Below are 18,429 nucleotides of genomic sequence, written 5' to 3' on the forward strand. Positions count from 1 at the left end.
ACTCCACCACTCCAACCCAGAATAACAGCCTTCGACCATGACACTTTGTTTTCTATGAACAAGCCAATTTCATATCCAAAATATCACCTCACACTAGATCCTCTGTATCTCTACCTTCTGAATCAGCTGACTATGAGAGACCTTGTGAAACACCTTTCATAGACAACATCCACTGCCCTCCCTTCATTTAACAATCTTTTTCACCCCTTCAAAAAGATCAATCAGATTAGGCCCTTTCAAACTGCCGTGTAAAATGGAGTTAACCGGGCAATTTGCCCAGTTAGTGTCCCAGTTATGCAGCAGTTAGAAAAGGTTTAACAGGGTTAATCCCAATGGAATCCAATGGGTCCCTGACCTACCTCAGAGCTAGTCAGGGAACCCAGTTAAACTTATCGAGGCCTCCTCCATGGCCAATTTAAAAATGAAAATGACCGACCCACTTCTTCTGGTAATGTCAGTGCTTGCGTCACCAGGCAGCCAGTACCTGAGCATCCAGCAGTGCTTCCAGTGAATGCGTGACGTGTGATTGCAGGGGTGGGATCCCCCTTAAATCACCAGGTTGGAGAATTAATGGGTTGATGTCCCTGCAATTTAAAAAGTGCTAGAAACACCTTTGCACCAGTAATTGCACCTGGGTCCCAGGAGGGCTGCCCAGGTGCTACAATTTAAAAAGGGCGAGTGATAAGACACGACCTGCTCCTCATGTTGATTGTCCATCATCTGACCATGACTTTTCAAATGTGTATAAATCCTATTCCTAAGTATCCAATAGTTTCCCCACCACTAATGCAAAACTTCTAATAATTCATTCACATTCAATGATATCATTTGATTCTCAAGTTGAAGTTTAATTGACAATATGGGGAAATATTTTCTAATTAATCATGGTTCCTTTCTCGGGTTGTTTTCTTTTGGAGATGAGTTGACTTGACTGTCTTCAAGTACTGATGGGATATCTGTCTTTGCCTGGAACTACTGAGGGAGAAAGCACGAAGTTGGCGTACGAGTGCTTGTATGAATAGCCTGCTGCAATTTCAAAGTAATTAGATTTCCACTTTACATTCTTCTGACTGTGAATTTGAGATGTTGAGTTGACAAATGCTCAGTGTTATTACAGGGTACTATACTCACCTTAAAAAATGATTATCTGGTTATTTAGATACCTTTGTTTCTGAGGTAGTTACTGAACAGAAGCCAGGTTACTTATGCTAATTTCAGTTCAAATGTAAGTCTGAATTTTTTTTTGCACTGTGAACCTACAATATTGCAAAGATCCTCAAATACACCTCACAACAATATTATCTAATTAATGGTGGGTCACTGAGGATTCTTATCAGAGAAAATGAGTAAAAGCTTAATTAAAGAAGAGTGCTTTAAGAAGCAAAGGGACCCAGGAAAATAAAGTTGTTTCAAGGGGAATCTTTCTATGGGATACAATTATGATCCCAATTATAGGCAAATTTGAAAAATGTTGCAATTGGATTTCCATTGCAAAAGATGGTTTCTCTTCAGTCCTGTCTATATGTAAAGTGCAATCAACCTCGCCAACATTTTTATAGCTTGGTAGAAACTGATTCTGGCCATTGAAACCAATGTCGCCCAATTGCACCCAATTAATCCACAAACCCTGTACTTTATTGGAGCGGATGTTAAATACTGGTGAAGGGAGAGGTCAGGACTACCATTGACTGAGCTCCAGCTTACTGTGAAACTTTCTTGGGTATTATTACACATAGAATCTGATCCTCCTGGAGCTGACTCGTTGCCTTTCAGAACTACCCTTAGATCAGTGAGATCCAAACCACTAAACTTGACATTTCTGGATTTCTAATGCACTGCAGCTATTCCTATAATTGTTCTCATGTGTCTCTACCTGTCAGTGTTGCTTTCATTTCACAGGATTGACACCTACCACTTCCAAAGGAAGATGGTTGTATATCAGCTGCATGGATAAGTGCTCCTAATTTTATCACTGCCTAGGTAAGTGGCAGAACATATGGTGCAACTGTACATCCTACTGAAAATTTTGACAGGGATGGCCATATTTTGCTGCATTGTCATGGGTTGTCATTTCTCGTTCATTGGATAGAAGTCGATGATAGCTGGAAAATTTCAGCATGATGTGAGAGTTTGTAAGCTCAGTTCAGTATAGTTCATCCTCTCAACTTTGCATTGTTTGATTAGTAATTCTGAAAAGGAAAAGACAAATTTTGATTATTTGCTTTTGCTCAAAATGGATTGATCTGGACCTAGATGCTGTCGGATTTGCTTTGTGAGTTGTGAAGGCTGAACTGCTGGGTTTTCAATGAATAATTAATAGCATGCGGATATAGTACTGCTGTGGAATTGGCAACTTAGTGAGCACCAATTTCTGAATGAATTGGCATTTTCTAGGATTAAGCAACAGGCACCCATTCATTTTGCTAGCAGAGATTTTTAATTTGGAATTCAAAAAAACTTGTTGTTGATTGTTTCAGGATTGATTAAAGGCACAAGAATGTTACAGGAACAGACCAACTTCAGGCCACAAATACAGTATATTCATACCTTTATTTTGATCACAAAACTTTGATAATTTTGGATCAGTTATTTCTGAAAGTCAATTTATTTAATTTCTGCCTCTATAATGTGTTTTCCCCATCGAGTAAATTTTCAACATTTAGGATCATAAAGGATGATGCAATTGGATTAACTATTAAAAGATGGGGTTTTTTTGTCAAGCAGAGCAGATTTAGCTGCTCTCCTATTTATAAAATAATTGCTTCCTGCTGGGGCAATTTTAATCTCTGTGGGAGTTTGCCTTTTAGAATGTCCTGAAATTGAAACTACATTGTTAAAATTCTGTTTTTCTCTGGTTTTATTTGTACATCTTGTATACTCAGTGTTGGCAGCAACACTGCCTGAGGCAAATGTCACACCAAAAAATATGGCTGCAAGGAAACAATATTTATTGCGAAGGATTTCCTTGCAGAAGATGCAACATTTCCAGTAAGTTGCATTGTGTTAAGTCTTTCTTTTACATAAAATGAGATTTTTTTTTTGAAAAAAAAAGTGGCCAATAAATCCTCTACATTCTTAGCGCACTTGCATTGGAACTGCTTCCAGACCCCATTGAGCCATTTCCTCCAGACACTGATAAGCTCCCGTGAATTCTTTCAATATACATAGACGTAAGAACGAGGAATAAAAGCAGAGCATCAACCCGTCGAGCCTGCTCCGTCATTCAATATGATCATGGGTGATCAGGCCGCAAATTCAGCTCCATTTACCCACATATTCTGTGGAATCCTTAATTCCCTCATTCTTCGTGTTGTAAATACATTTAATGAGGCAGTCTATGCTGTTTAATTGGGGAGAGAATTTCACAGGTTCACTACTCTCTGGGAGAAGTGGTTATTCCTTACCTATGTTTTAAATCTATGGGCACTGCCCTGAATTTTGAAGCAATGTATCCGGTTCTCATCCCAGCTGCCAGTGGAAACAACCTCCCTGCTTTGAACTTGTCTATTCCTTTCTTAAGTTTTGCTTATGTTTCGATAAGATTCCTCTCTTATCCTTCAAAACTCCAGTGAGTATAGACCCAAGAGTTTCAAAATGAGATACATCATCTGGGAAGAGGACAAGGCAGAGGAAGTTCAAGTATGATATTAGATTTCCACCCCCAAAAGAATGACATGGTGGCTATTTTACTGAAGTATTCCCAACCTTATTGGATTTGCCAGTCGAGAGCCCAAACATGAGTGGTAACGAATATTAGTGCAGTGGCTCGAGAGTGTCAATATACGGGAGATGAACAAATTTCAAGTTCCGGGATTGTTCTCCTCATCCCTGAACAATGAGACTTGCTTGGCCTCTTTCAACTGATGTCAGTGACATTCACAAGGATTGCAACTGGGTGAAGATCTCACTGTAGAGCACAGATGAGTACAGCACAAGTACAGGTCACTGGTCCCTTGGTTTCTGCACCTGACACAATTCCAAATTAATGATAGCAATAATGAGTTTATTGTCATATGCATAAGTATGCACCATAGTTCTTGCTGTGGCCAAACAGGTACCGATGTGGGGGAGAAAAGACCTTAATAGTATCCATTAAATTATGTCAGTATGGAAAGAAATAACAAAAGATGGGACAGTTAATATTCATAGTGCAAGGAAAAGAAGGGAAATTTCAATCATACAGCTGGGACTTTTTATGTTTTGGGTCGTAAATGTAGGTTTCAAAGCCTGATAGCCATTGAGAAAAACACTTGGTTGAGCTTAGGGGTACAGTCCTTCAGGTTCTGTACCTTCTTCCCAAAGGTAGCAGCAAGAACAAATTGTGACCAGGGTGATGGGGTCTTTTTTGACATTACCCGTCTTTTTGAGGCAGTGCATCATGTGGATGTCTTTAATGGATGTTCAATGAATTTATAGTGATGGATGGAAAATGGAGATATGGAGTAAACCTGAACATGATCCAACTGCTGTTTATGTGTTCATATAAGAGCCTCTTAAATGCCTTAATTTAAGTTCAGAAACACGCAAGGTTTGAGTTCTTTTTGGGGAGAAGCTTGTGACTGGCAATGAAAAACCTGATTGGTTGTCATTTCTCACATAATGTATACTGTAAAATTTAGTTCCATGAAAGGTAACACTTCATGTAGTCACAGACACACACATTAATTTCCTTAACCAATGTTTAACTAATTTTGTAAATGGAGTTTTTTTAAGGAGATCACCATGAAAGTTGATGAAAGAAGGGCAGTGGATGTGGTCTACCTGAACTTTATCTGACAAGGTCCTGCATGGGAGATTAGTCCGGGAAGTTCATTCACTCAGTACTCATGGTGAGGTAATAAATTGGATTAGACATTGGCTTTACAGGAGAAGCCAAAGGTAGTGGATGGTTGCCTATCTGACTGGAGGCCTGTGACCAGTGGTGGATGTCTCAGATCAAGGCTGAGTCTATTATTGTTTGTCAATATCAGTAAGGCCTTCAAGTATTGAGTATAGGAATTGAGATGTTATTGTGAAGTTATGTAAGACATTGGTGAGGCCATATTTGGAGTATTTTGGCCATGTTTGGTCACCTAACTGGAGGAAGGATATCAATAAGATGGAAAGATGGTAGAAGAGATATTACTGGGTCTTGAAGAACTGGATTGCAGGGAAAGATTGGACATGCTATAAATTTATTCTCTGGATCGTAGAAGAATGAGTGAAGAATTTATAGAGGTATACAAAGTTATGATAGATATAGATAGAGTAAATGTAAGCAGCTTTTTCCACTGATGTTAGGTGAAATAAAAACCAGAAGGCATGGGTTATCGGTGAAAGGGGAAATATTTAAAGTGAACATTAGAGGGAACTTCACACAGGTGGGAGTGTGGAATAAGCTGCCAGATGAATTGGTAAATACAGGCTCATTTTAAGAAAATGTAGGCAGGTACATGGATAGGAGAGATACAGACGAATATGATCTGGGTGCAGATCAGTGGGATTAGACAGAATAGAAAGGCCTATGTCTCAGCTGTGGTGTTCGATGGTTCTGAGTGGAAGGAGAGAGATTGGCATGTCAGTTTGGGCTCCAGTTTCTCCAAATCTGTGAAAAGAGTAATCTAATAAGGTGCAATCTGCTTGCTTTCACCTTGGAGTTTTAGATGGAAACAATTGCAAATGAAGGCAGTCAGTCTACTTATGCTATACTTTTTGGGCATACCCTTGGGATTGAGGATGATTTGCTTCCACTTCAACTCTCTGGGTTTCGAGATGGATGAAGAGGCCAATATTGCCTCAGGTGGTGCAGGAGGTACTTTACAGTGTGGGTGGCAGGCAGTTTAGGAGATTGTTGGAGTTTTGAGTGCTCCCAATGAAGGATTTGAGGTTTCTACTGCCATCCCTGGTATTCCTTCAACATTGTGATTGGTCACAAGGCAGAGATTCCCACAAGTTACTGAGCATGCTACCATTTTCAGTGAGCCTTTGGGAAGACCCTTGAAGTATTTTTTTGGGCTCTATGATAATGACTTTCTGTGATGGAGCTTGAAGAAGAGTGCTTGGTTGGCAAGTCTTGTGCCTAGCATGTGAATAAGCTGATCTGTCCATTAGAGCCTCAGGGCTGGTGATGTTGGATTGGGAGCGGGTGCTACAGCTGTAATTAATCCTGCATTCTAGATCAAATTTCATGGTTGCGCTGGAAAATATTCCTTGGTCTTGCTTGTTTATATTGATGAAATTCTAATTCTGTGGCTTTGCTTTCTTCTTCTTGCACTATCTGCAGTCAGATATTATGTGTGAACAAGTAACAAAGTATTTCATAGTTTCCTTAGTGTCAGATCACTCGTCTGAGTGCTACTCAGGCTTGCCTGGTGCGGAGGGTGGCTAGATACCCTGCAGGATGAAAAACAAGGTCTGTCAAAGGGTGGGTGAAGTTTTTTGTTGGGTCAACGGCTATCCTGCAAACACGTGCCATGAAGTGTGGAAAAGGAATCTCTTGCATTGAAGCTTGGTTTGGCCATTCACTACAACAGAACTTTCCCCAGCCGTCATGGACTTCCCCATGCCACTGGATCCAGGAAGGGATGCCGAGAGGGTGGGTCTAGACCTGTGCAACCCCTTCTCACCTAAATCCATTCACTCACACACTGCTCCTTTCTGAGGAGTGGGGTATGCTCATATCAAACCCCACAAACTGACTGAAAAAGGAACCATCGTCATCCTATGGGGTGGATAGCCAGAAGAAGACTGTCAAAGTGTTTCAAATAACTGCCAGCATGCATTCTTAATAATTCTGCTTTTTTTTTTCAGTTGCATCATCTTGCATTGTGGATATTCATTGCATTTGATATTGTTGCAAGTGAACAATACTGAAATTCTTATTATATGTTGGTTAATTTCCCCAGATGGTTGAAGGCTGGATAGGTGTTTAATTGTAAAAAGCAGTCTTAATCACAAAAGTGTTCCTAATACCTAGATGGCTGCCTTATAAATCCTATTTCAGTTTAGCTGGAAGTTTTCTGTGCTCTAGATGGAAATAAATGGATTCTTCGTGACCAGATATATTCATACTCTTTATCTTCTCTTTTAAAGATGAAATCTCTCCTGGAAATGTCTGGGACTCCAAAAATCGAGGTGTAAATGGAACCCAGAAAGGACATATTGTGTGGCGGATCGAGCCTGGTCCATACTTTATGGAGGGTAAGGATATTTTCGGGGATGGGGGGAGCTTTGTGATGCTAAACCAGTGAAAGTCAATAACATAACTTGCTATTGTGCTCAATTTTTAATGTATCCAATGACTTTCTTCAGATCATCCTCAAATTATGTTAGATTTTGGGCTGCTTAAGGAAATGTGATAAGTGATCAAAATTTGGGTTTTAAGGAGTATTATAAAAGGAAATAATTTGAGAAATGGCAGAGTCAATGGATCCTTTTATACTTTCACATTTATATGTAGTCTCGGGACTACATTTCTGATGTGAACAAATTATGTCCGTTTCATTTTATTCAAGGAATGCTCAACAAAGCTTAATCCTCCTTCGTGAAACCTTAGCCTGGCTTCATATTGGATACTTCTTTCATTGTCTACCTTTATCTTTTCTCTGGCCAGGATTCCTCTTTTCAGGTTGTGGACCTTTTATTCTGTCTCCACTATTTCCTTTTTTTTTGAAAAACTTTTTATTTATGGATATATAAAAAATACCTCGTTAACAAAATAAAGAAAACCCAACACTTAAAAAAAAAACTTTATTTATGAATATATATAAAATATATAGTTAACCCAAAAAAACCCAGAAACCCAATGTCTCCACTATTTCCAATGCAACCAGATTCCTCCTCCCTGCTTCTTCCTTTCCTGAAGTATATTCATCTCTATTATTGTGATATTCAATGTCACAATATTTCCTCTGTCCTTTCTCTATTATCTGCCCAATCCTGAGCTTGCAACACACTACTCATGAAAGCCCAACTAAATATCCATAATGGTTTGGCAACCTGATTTCTATCTTCCAACAGACACCAAGTTGTTTCTCAGACAGTCAGTGACCACTTTTCCTCCCACTTGTTACTTCCTTCCCAAAATCCACAAGCAGGAGTGCTTTTTTCAGCCTTCTCTTACTCCACAGAACTTATTTCTTCCTCCCCTTATCCATTTCCTTAACTTTTGTATCAAAACTCTGATGGCCTGTGTCCCTTGGACAGTTTCCATTTTCCAGATCCCAGTCATCTCATCTTCACATTGGACATCCAATCCATCTGTACCTCCATTCCACACCAGGAATGGTGTGCATAGTGGTGGAGTCCTTCATATTTTCTTTCAAGAAAGGCCCAACCACCACCTTCTCGTACTGCTCTCACATTGAACAACTTTTGAACTCGATTCACTTGTTCGAAGTCTACTGTAGCTGTAAGAATTTACACGGTGCTCTCTCTTCATTGGATACATCAAATAATTCTTGTTTCAGTGTTCTACAGACCCTCTTCCTCAAGTCTTAATTACATTGAATGGATATTACTGTAACTGCATTTTGTGCTTGTACACAAGTAAATGTTCATAGCTTTGGAACCAAATTCCACCTGCTTTAATTTCACATGGGCTTTATCTGACTTCCTTGAAATTTCCATCTGTGTCTTGGAGTAGATGATATTACATTCTCCTGGTGTCTTCTCCTCCATTGCACCCACTCTGTTGATCTGCCTTTCCTTGTTAGAGACTTTGAGGTGCCTTCATTTTCTTTAATTTTCATTTACTGCTCTTTCCCTGCACTGCTCTTTCTCTCCCTGCCCTGCTCTTTCTCTCCCCAGCCCCATGTTCTCCCCAGCCCCTCCTTCCCTCTCCCTTCCTCGTCCTCTCCCTCTTTTCCTCCCCCTCTTCCTCTTTTCCTCCCCCTCCCCTCTCTATCCCTTGTATATGAGAAGCATTGATATACATTGGCCATGGTCTACAACAATACGAGATGTTATTTTATTGCTGAGATAAGGCTTTATCTGTTTGATAAGGAATCAAATGTGAACTTGCAGAACAGACAGGGATTGCAATTTAAAGTGTGAATATCTTCGAAGACCTAGGAAGGAAAGAATTGAGTGGTGGGGTGTTATATAGTCAGGATAATGTGAATTATTTTATAATTGTGAAAGAATATACCCGAGTAACTGTAGTGCACCACTGTGGGGCACAGTGAACAGGTTCCTGAGATGTTGGAAACCATCATTAAGTAAACTCTTTTGTGTTATTTGAATCTTGCACCTCATAAGTTATCTAAGAAACCCTCCAAGTAAACAGAGATATAACAGTGGGGCTGCGAGAACCATCAGGGATTTTTTTTTTGTGGCAAAGATAATGATGGTATTTCTTAAAGGGAGAAAAGTCATCTGATAATTCACTTCCTGAGATGAAGGTGGGAGAGAATCTTAATAACCAACAGCTTGTTCAAAGTTGTAAAATAAAATTGTTTTTTGTTAGTTTTGTTGTACGAAGATCTTTGTGATTAAATAATTATGCCTTTAAGTCTTTGAAATCCTTGAAATGAAGTGCAGGAACTTCTTGTCAGTGTTCGCTTAAGTTTTCTATGATGCGAATGACACTTAAGGGTGTCTCTATGACTCTTTGGTGCTTACAGATGTAATATACACAGAAAATCAAGGATAGGTCCTAATAGGTGAGTAACCAGATACAGACCAGACGGTGTGGACCATTTTTCTGTGATAAGGGGGGAACGTTTCTTTGAGTTACAACATTTTTGTTTTGTGCAAGAGATTTTTAAGCAGGGTGGGTTCTCTGAAAATGTACTGTGCATTTCGATGTTTCCTGAAAGTTACATTTCTTTTAGATTTTTGAAAAGTTTTATCACTCATCTGGGTCATCCTTAGTTCAAGCTGCAAGGAAAGTGGTATTATTTCTGCAGTTGTTTGTATTTACCATGTCCCTGTGTTGAAAGCACCAGTTTTGAAATGTGTCGATGGCTTATCTAGTATATTTATATCATTAGTTTTTAAACAAGTTGAAGATGTAATACATTTTTGTACCTCCCTCTGAAAAAAGTAAGAAAAACGGATAAAAAATAGAGAACAAGAAAACAAGGTAGTTCAAGGTGACTAAAAAGAGAGAAGAGGTTGTCAGTTCTGCATCGTCCACCTTCCAGGCCTATCTAGCTTTTCTAGATCCGGGGAGGGGTAAAGATGGGGTGCTCCGAAGAAGATGTGATATATTTGAACATATTAAGGAACTGCTGTTGGACATTTTTATTGCAGCATGGGTTTCGGGAGGGAAATGTTTCGTGTTTGATAAAGGAATTCACTGAAGAGATTGTTCTAGTTTAAAAAAAAAAGCAGAATAAAATATGAATTGCTGTTTAGAAAAGTGGAAAGTGTATACATTTTCATTTTGTGTCAGCTCTCACTGCAAAAATTAGTTGTTCAATTTGGAATTAGGGTACATTTATCACTCTTCAAGTCAAGAAAGCAGTAATTAAGCATTCTTGATTTGTATTCCTGTAAGGTAAAACATCATGAGATGGGAATGTGTAGGGAGTTACCCTGTACAGGGCAGTAACAAGAAGGGGAGGTGTCCTTGTACTCCTGTTAGGTAAAACATCATGAGATGGGAATGTACAGGGCTGTAACAAGATGTAAATGCATCCTTGTACTTACAAGATAAGAGAGACATTGATGGATTGAGAGGCAGGAAGCTAGCAGGGAAAGGATAGCAACAGTTTTAGTCATTGGACAAGTAATGATATGATGATGTTCTAAGCATGTATCCAAGGGTATAAAAAATCACCATTTTGCTGATAACGGCAGAATGCATTCTCCGACTAACTTTGTTAGTCGCAAGTGTTACAATCCGGTAATAAAGAACAAAGAACCCTGATTTCGACTCAGTCTGGTGTTTGTCTCACTCATTCATGAACAAAGCAGACCTAACATTCCTGAACCACAAATTTCTCACAACTGAAAGGCTGCATAGCCTGTCTTCAGCCTCTGCCAGAATTAATTACAACCAGGTACTTGGCACCCTCCAGGGATAACACAAAAAGGATGATGTGACACTTATGAAGTCCCTTGGCACAGAAACATGGCCAGCTCAATGTAAGGGACAGAACCTTTTTCTATCTGTTTTTCAGAGTTAACTGGGACAAAAGCAGTTTTCTGCTTTGCTCCAAATGTGTTAAAATACAAGCTGTCAAGGTTTAGATTCTCAATCATTAGCTTTGCTCTTTGAAGGGTGATGACCGAAATAACTTTGACATTTCAGAACAATTATAACTGTGGTGAAACATCAAGGGGATATATATTTAATTCTCTTCAATGGAGATGAATTTTTGTTTCCCAAATTACGCAGTATCAGGTAGACTTGGCATGTAATGTCTTGACCCAAAATGCTGACACTCTCTTTCCCACCATAGATACTGCTTGACCCACTCAGTTCCTCTAATTCTTGTTTTTTATGCTTCAAATTCCAGCAACTGGCATATTTTGTGTCTCCTGACAAATTTGTCCTTTAAGATAATTGTGACAGCAAAATGAAGTGAACATGTCATCCAGCGTCACACTCTGTAACTGTCTTTTCATTGAGAACTAAGCTTTTAGATATTCCTGTCGGGAATTCCTTGTTTTGGCCAAGTTTTATTGTCAAATACATGAGTGCAATGTACAGATTCACCCACATTCTTACTTGATGCAGCTACGCAGATACATAATAAACACCAACTAAAAGAGTACAAGTTAAATTACCCCAAATTGCCAATATTCACAGTTGCAATTTGTGCAAGAACAAATGGCATTTCAATAGTGCAGATAGATTTTTTTGGTGGTTCTGGAGGAGTTTATGGTAAGTGTACGAGTTATGTTGGGAAGTTCAAGAGCCTGATCACTAGGGGGGAGGGGGGTGGTGAAAAAACTGACTTTGAACCTTGAGGTGCTGGACTTGAGGCTTCTAACTTTCTGCTTGAAGATAGCGGTGAGTAGAGATTGTGACTAGGGTTATGAGGATCCTTTTATGATGTTTGCTACCTTCTTGGAGTAGCCCTCACATAGATGCCTTCAATGGACGGGAGGGCGATGCCTGTAATGGACTGGGCAACATTTACCATTTTCTGCAGTCTTTTGCGTAGTACACCTGAAGTGGTTTGATGGAGTTTTCAATAACAAGCCAAATCTCCTCAGTCTCCTGAGAAAGTAGAGGCATTGATGTGGATTCTTCAAGGTTGCGTCAAGATGTTGGGAGAAACTTAGCAGGTCACGCAACAGCCGTAAACATAAAAGAAAAGCATGGAATCCTGCATGACCTGCTGAGTTTCAGGGTTGTCTCAATGTGTTGGCCCCAATAGAGGTCCTTCGAGATGTGGATTCCCAAGAACTTCTCTCCACTGCCACTCTGACTGTGAAGACCATTATATGGTCCCTTAGCCTCACATTGGTGACACGGTGACCAAGGTTGTTGTTCTGACACCACACAACCAAATTCTTGATCTCCATTTTATATTCAAATTAATTATTAACCATTAAACAGTGGTGTCGTAGGGAATTTATCAGTTGAATCCAAACTTGGCTAATTGTTAGTGCAAAGACCCAATGACTAAACACACAGCTTTGGGAAGCCCCTGTGTTAATGGTAAGTGATGAGGAGTAAATATTGCTGATCCACACTGATCGGAGTCCGCTGATGAGGAATTTGAGGATCTTGTTGTAGAGGACAAACAGAGACTCAGATCCCAGAGTTTAATGGATTAGTTTTGCTGGTATGATGGTATTAATTGCCAAGCTGTAGTCAATGAACGACAGCTTGACGTAGGTATTCTGGTCATCTAGGTGATCTAATACAGAAGAGGGTCAACGAGATTGCATCTGTAGTTGTGACAATAAGTGATTTGCAAAACATGGCTAAAGACATAGTGCAGGAGGGAGGTCTTCAGGTTTCTGGATCGTTGGGGCTCTCTTCCAGAGAAGGTGGGACCTGCTCTGATGGGACAGTCTGCATCTGAACTGGAGGAGTACTAAAATCCTTCCAGGAAGGTTTGCGAGTGCTGCTTTGGTGGGTTTAAACTAGATTTGCGTGGGGATGGGAGCAAGAGTGCCAGAGGAGATAGAGGAATGGAGGAGGGAAAAGATGATGTGAGAATAACATGCATCATAAGAAGTCAATGGGTTGTACGTGGTGGATATGTTCTCAGATGCATCTATTTCAATGAAAGGAGTATTGTAGGAAAGGCAGACAAGCTTAAAGTCTGGATTGGCATGTGGAATTATGACATTGTGGCTGTTAGTGAAACTTGGTTGCAGGAGGAGCATGACTGGCAGCTCAGCATTCCAGGCTTCAGTTGCTTTCAATGTGATAGAATAGGAGTGGTGGGTGGATGTGGGAATGAAAGTGGGAGGAGTGGCATTGCTCATGAAGGAAAATATCACAGGTGTGCTCAGACAGGACAGACCAGAGGGTTCGTCTACTGAGGCTATGTGGGTGGAGCTGAGGAACAGGAAAGGTATGACCACACTCATGGGGTTGTATTATATACTGCTCAATAGTTAATGAGAATTGGAGGAGTGAATCTATAGAGAGAAAGCAGACAGCTACAGGAAACATAAGGTTGTGATAATAGGAGATTTTAACTATGCACATTTTGACTAGAGCAGTAAAAGGGCTGAATGGCTTGGAGTTTATCAAATGTGTTCAAGAAACTTTTCTAAATCAATATATAGAGGTACCAACTCAAGAGAGTGCAGTATTGGGTCTCCTGTTAGGGAATGAGACAGGACTGGGGACAAAAGTATATGTAGGGGAACATTTTGGGTCCAGTAATCATAATGCATGAATTTTAAGTTAATTATGGAGAAGGATAGATCTGGGTCTCGTATTGAGATTCTAAATTGAAGAAATGTTAATTTTGAGGAAATGAGAAAGGATTTAGAATGGGTTGATTGGGATAAGTTGTTTTAAGCAAGGATGTGTGTTGTAAGTGAAGACCTTCCAAGATGAAAATTTGAGAGTACAGAGTTTGCATGTTCTTGTCGAGATTAAAGGCAAAGTTTGCAGGCATAGGGAACCTTGGTTTTTGAAAGATATTGGGATCTGGTTCTGAAGAAGAGAGAAGTGTATAGAGGATAGAGACAACACAGAGCAAATAAGGTGCTTGAGTATAAAAAATGCAAGAGAAAATTCAAAAGAGAAATCAGGACTGCTAAAAGAAGAAATGAGGTTGCTTTGCCAGACAATCCTCAGAGTTTCTACAGGCACATTAAGAGCAAAAAGGAGAATAAATGACAAAATTGGTCCCTTAAAGATGAGAGTGGCAGCTATGTATGGGGCCAGAAGAGATGGGGGAAATCTTAAATTGGTTATTTGTATCAGTATTTGCTCAACAAACTGGCACAGAGTCTAGGGAAGTAAGGAAAACAAGCAGTGAAGAAGTACTTGCTGTCTTAAAGCAAAGAAGGTTGGATAAATCCCAGGGTCGGACAAAATATTGCCTCAGAACTACAGGGAGGCTAGCGTAGAAATTGCAGGTGCTATGGAAGAAATATTTACAATGACCTTAGACATGGGTGAGGTGCCAGAGGATTGGAGGGTAACTCATGTTGTTCTGTTGTTTAAAAAAGGCTGTAAAAGTAACCCTGGGAATTATAGACCGGTGAGCCTGACATTAGTAGTAGGTAAATTATTGGAGGGTGTTCTAAGAGATCAGATATACACATATTTGGATAGCAAGGGACTGATTAGTGATGATCAACATGACTTTGGATGTGGTAGGTGGTATTTAACCAATCTTAGAATTTTTCAACAAGGTCACTAGGAAAGGTGATGAAGGAAAGCTGTAGACATTGACTTTAGTAAGGCTTTTGACAAGGACCCATATGAGAGGTTAGACACGAAAGTGCAGATGCTTGGAATTCACGGTGAGGAAGTAAATTGGAGTAGACATTGGCAACATGGGAGAAGCCATAGAGTGGTAGTGGATGTTTGCTTCTCAGACTGGAGGCCTGTGTCTGTGACCAGTGGTGTGCCTCAGGGATCAGTGCTGGGATCATTGTTGTTTATCATCTATATCAATAATCTGGGTGATAATGCAGTAAATGGGATCAGCGAATCTGCAGATGACACTAAAATTGGAGGCCTTGTGCACAGCGAGGAAGGCTTTCAAAGCTTGCAGAGGGATCTGGACCAGTTGGAAAAATGGGCTGAAAAATGAAAGATGGAATTTAATTTAGACAATGTAAGGTGTTGCATTTTGGAAGGACAATCCAAGAAAGGATATACATGGTAAATGGTAGGGCACTGAGGAATGTGGTAGGACAGAGGAGTCTGGGAATACAGATGCATAATTCCTTGCAAGTGATGTGACAGGTAGATAGGGTGTAAAGAGGGCTTTTGGCATATTAGCCTTCATAAAGCAAATTATTGAGTACAAGAGTTTGGATGTTATTGTAAAGTTGTAGAAGATATTGGTGAGACCAAATTCAGAGTATTATGTGCAGTTTTTGTCACCTAACTACAGGAAAGGTGTTAATAAGATAGAAAGGGTGCATATAAGATTTACCAGGATTATGCCCGGACTTCATGAACTGAGTTACAGGAAAAGGTTAAACAGGTTAGGACTTTATTCCCTGGAGCGCAGAAGAATGAGGGGAAATTTGATAGAGGTATTTAAAATTCTGAGAGGAATAAACAGTAAATGTAGATAGGCTTTTTCCACTGAAAATAGTTGAGGATGGGCTAAGGGTGAAAGGCGAAAAGTTTAGGGGAATGCTGGAGGAAACTTCTTGACACAGAGAGTGGTGGGAGTGTGGAATGAGCTGCCAGATGAAATGGTGAATGTGGGTTCAATTTTAACATTTAAGAAGAATTTGGGCAGATACATAGATGGGAGGGGTATGGAGAGTTATGGACTAGGGTACAGGTCAGTGGGGCTAGGCAGAATAATAGTTTGGCATGGATTAGAAGGGCTGAAGAGCCTGTTTCTGTGCTGTAATGTTCTATGGTTCTATTCGATGTAATTTCAAAATAATTATTTTAGACTTGTAAAACTTGACAATTTTAATATATAAATTTAAAGATGTAAATTATGGTGTATCTATTAATCGTTTGGTGTATAACACATGTCAGTCTCACAGTTACAAAATAGTTTGTGTGTTCAATTTAGTTTTGTGGTTTTTTGATGTCCAAAAAAGAGTCCGGAAATGCGGAGAATTCTTCAGAAAAGTTTAAGCCTTTATTTGCAAACAAAAGCTGAGACAAATCAAAGCCTGGACTCTGAAATGCCTGTGGCTATGTGACACTGCCCTTTTTTTAATACAGATTTTCAGTTACTTATCAATGTTCGACTTTGATTGATGTTTTGTATCAATTAGCTCATCCTGGGTTCGTTTCTTGGTCATGGAACTCTTATCACTTCTCTTTGCACTACACTTCTTGTAACTGGCCTATTTCAGAATAAATCACTCGCCACTATGGTTCCCCTACCTTGTCCTTCACGGTGTTATATTTGAATATAACTTCTATCTGATCTGTTACTCCCCTGATCTCATCCTGTTTGAATGCTTATTCTTCTGGTGCCTGTAACCATAATTTTCTTAGATTTGAATGTATGACTTTGAGATGTTTTCTCTCTGGACTTGTGTTTTAAAGTTAGCAGGCTTTGTGTAACCATGGGGATGAAAATATTTTCCCTTTTTTTGAGTTTAAAAGTTAGCAGGCTTTGGAGTCAGCAAATTCTACACATACCATAATCAGCCAACTTTTCTACATACTGTGGCTGTTATTTAATTACATTAATATTTTCCATAAACAATGTAGTTGAAGTACATAGTAGATTGTTACATCGTAATGGTTTAATAAATACATAACGAATGAATACATAACTACCTTTGGGTGTTTTTTTTTGAGGGGGTTTTTCTTTTTTGGAAGAATTATAGAGGGGAGCATTATTTTATAGCGTGTAAATATATTAGTAGTTAAAAAAGATGTCTCGATTGAATTTTGCAACTTTTAATGTGAAGGGGTTAAATAATCCAATTAAGAGAGAGAGAATATTGGCTTATATTAAAAAAATGAAAATTTATATTGCTTTTTTACAAGAAACACATTTGACTGAGAAAGAAAATTTGAAATTGAAAAGGGATTGGATTGGTCATGTTTTTTTCTTATTTTAATTCTAAGGCAAGAGGAATAGCGATTTTGATTCATAAAAATTTACCATTTGAATTGGAATCTTCAGAGGGGTATGCTGGCAGAGTATTAAGAGTGAACTGTAAAATTTTTGCTGAATCGTGGACTTTATTGAATCTTTATGCCCCTAATATAGATGATGAGCGATTTATTTCAGAAGCTTTTTTATTGTTAACTCAAGCTAATGAAAATGTTTTAGTTGGTGGTGATTTTAACTGTGTTCTTGACCCTTTATTGGACAGAAATCCAAAAAGTATAAGGAAATCAAAGATGGCAACACAAATTAATTCGTTAATGAAAGATTTAAATTTAGTGGATATTTGGAGAAAAGTTAATCCTATAGAGAAAGATTTCTCTTTTTATTCTTCGAGACATGATTGATTTTCTAGAATTGATTTATTTTTGGTATTAGCACATTTACAAGGTAGATTATTACGAGCTGAATATAAAAGTAGAGTTATATCAGATCATTCACTATTACTTTTTTCTTGTGAAAGTTCAGAGGCAGTACGTCCATCATTTAGATGGAGGTTTAATGTAATGTTATTGAAGAAACCAGAGTTTTAAAGAGCAGATTTCTTTATTTTTGACTGAAAATGTTAATCCTGTGGATAGTCATTTTGTAATATGGGATGCTTTAAGAAGCTTATTTGAGAGGGCAGATCATTAGTTATTCTACAAAAGTTAAGAAACAATATATGGCAGAAAGTTTAGAGTTAGAAAACAAGAGTGCTGAGTTAGAGAAAGATTTTCAGAAAGGTGTAACAGAAAATAAAAAAGTTGCATTAGAGAGGTTGAAATTCCATTATAATACTTTACAAACTTATCAGTTTGAGCGCTTAATTAATCGATCTAAACAACGTTATTATGAGTTGGGTGAAAGAGCTCATAAGGTATTTGCCTGGCAATTGAAAGCTGAACAGGTGTCTCGGACTATTAATGCTGTTAAGAAGAATTCAATAATAACTTGTAAGCCTCAGGAAATTAATGATCAGTTTTATTAATTTTATCAAAAATTATATACTTCTGAGGGGAAACAGGATAATGATTCTATTGATTCTTACTTATCAAAATTAAAGTTATCGGTATTAGATGGAAATGATGTTCAGGAACTGGAATCTCCATTTACGGATTTTGAAATTAAGGAAGCTATTCAGGAAATGCCTAATGGAAAGTCCCCAGGGGATGATGGATTCCCTGTGGAATTTTATAAACTTTTTTATGATGATTTTTCCAATGAATTTGGAGAAGGGTAGAATCAAGTTATAAGTATATTTTCTATAGTT

The 18,429-nt window shown here is 38.7% G+C and overlaps 1 protein-coding gene across 10 annotated transcripts in view; it reads left to right on the forward strand.

The window, feature by feature from the left end:
- LOC138761815 (E3 ubiquitin-protein ligase HECW2-like) overlaps nt 1–18,429 on the forward strand; it is a 333,777-nt gene that overhangs the window by 180,362 nt on the left and 134,986 nt on the right. For 9 of the 10 annotated variants that reach the window (XM_069934590.1, XM_069934589.1, XM_069934588.1 and 6 more), the window contains exon 3: nt 7,072–7,179. In XM_069934590.1, the coding sequence (XP_069790691.1) occupies nt 7,072–7,179 (108 nt within the window). Of the gene's footprint in view, nt 1–947; nt 1,040–7,071; nt 7,180–18,429 lie in introns of those variants that run through there. The other variant, XM_069934595.1, reaches the window with a different exon arrangement.

The sequence above is a fragment of the Narcine bancroftii genome, chromosome 4 (assembly GCF_036971445.1).
Source record: "Narcine bancroftii isolate sNarBan1 chromosome 4, sNarBan1.hap1, whole genome shotgun sequence".
Classification (NCBI taxonomy): domain Eukaryota; kingdom Metazoa; phylum Chordata; class Chondrichthyes; order Torpediniformes; family Narcinidae; genus Narcine; species Narcine bancroftii.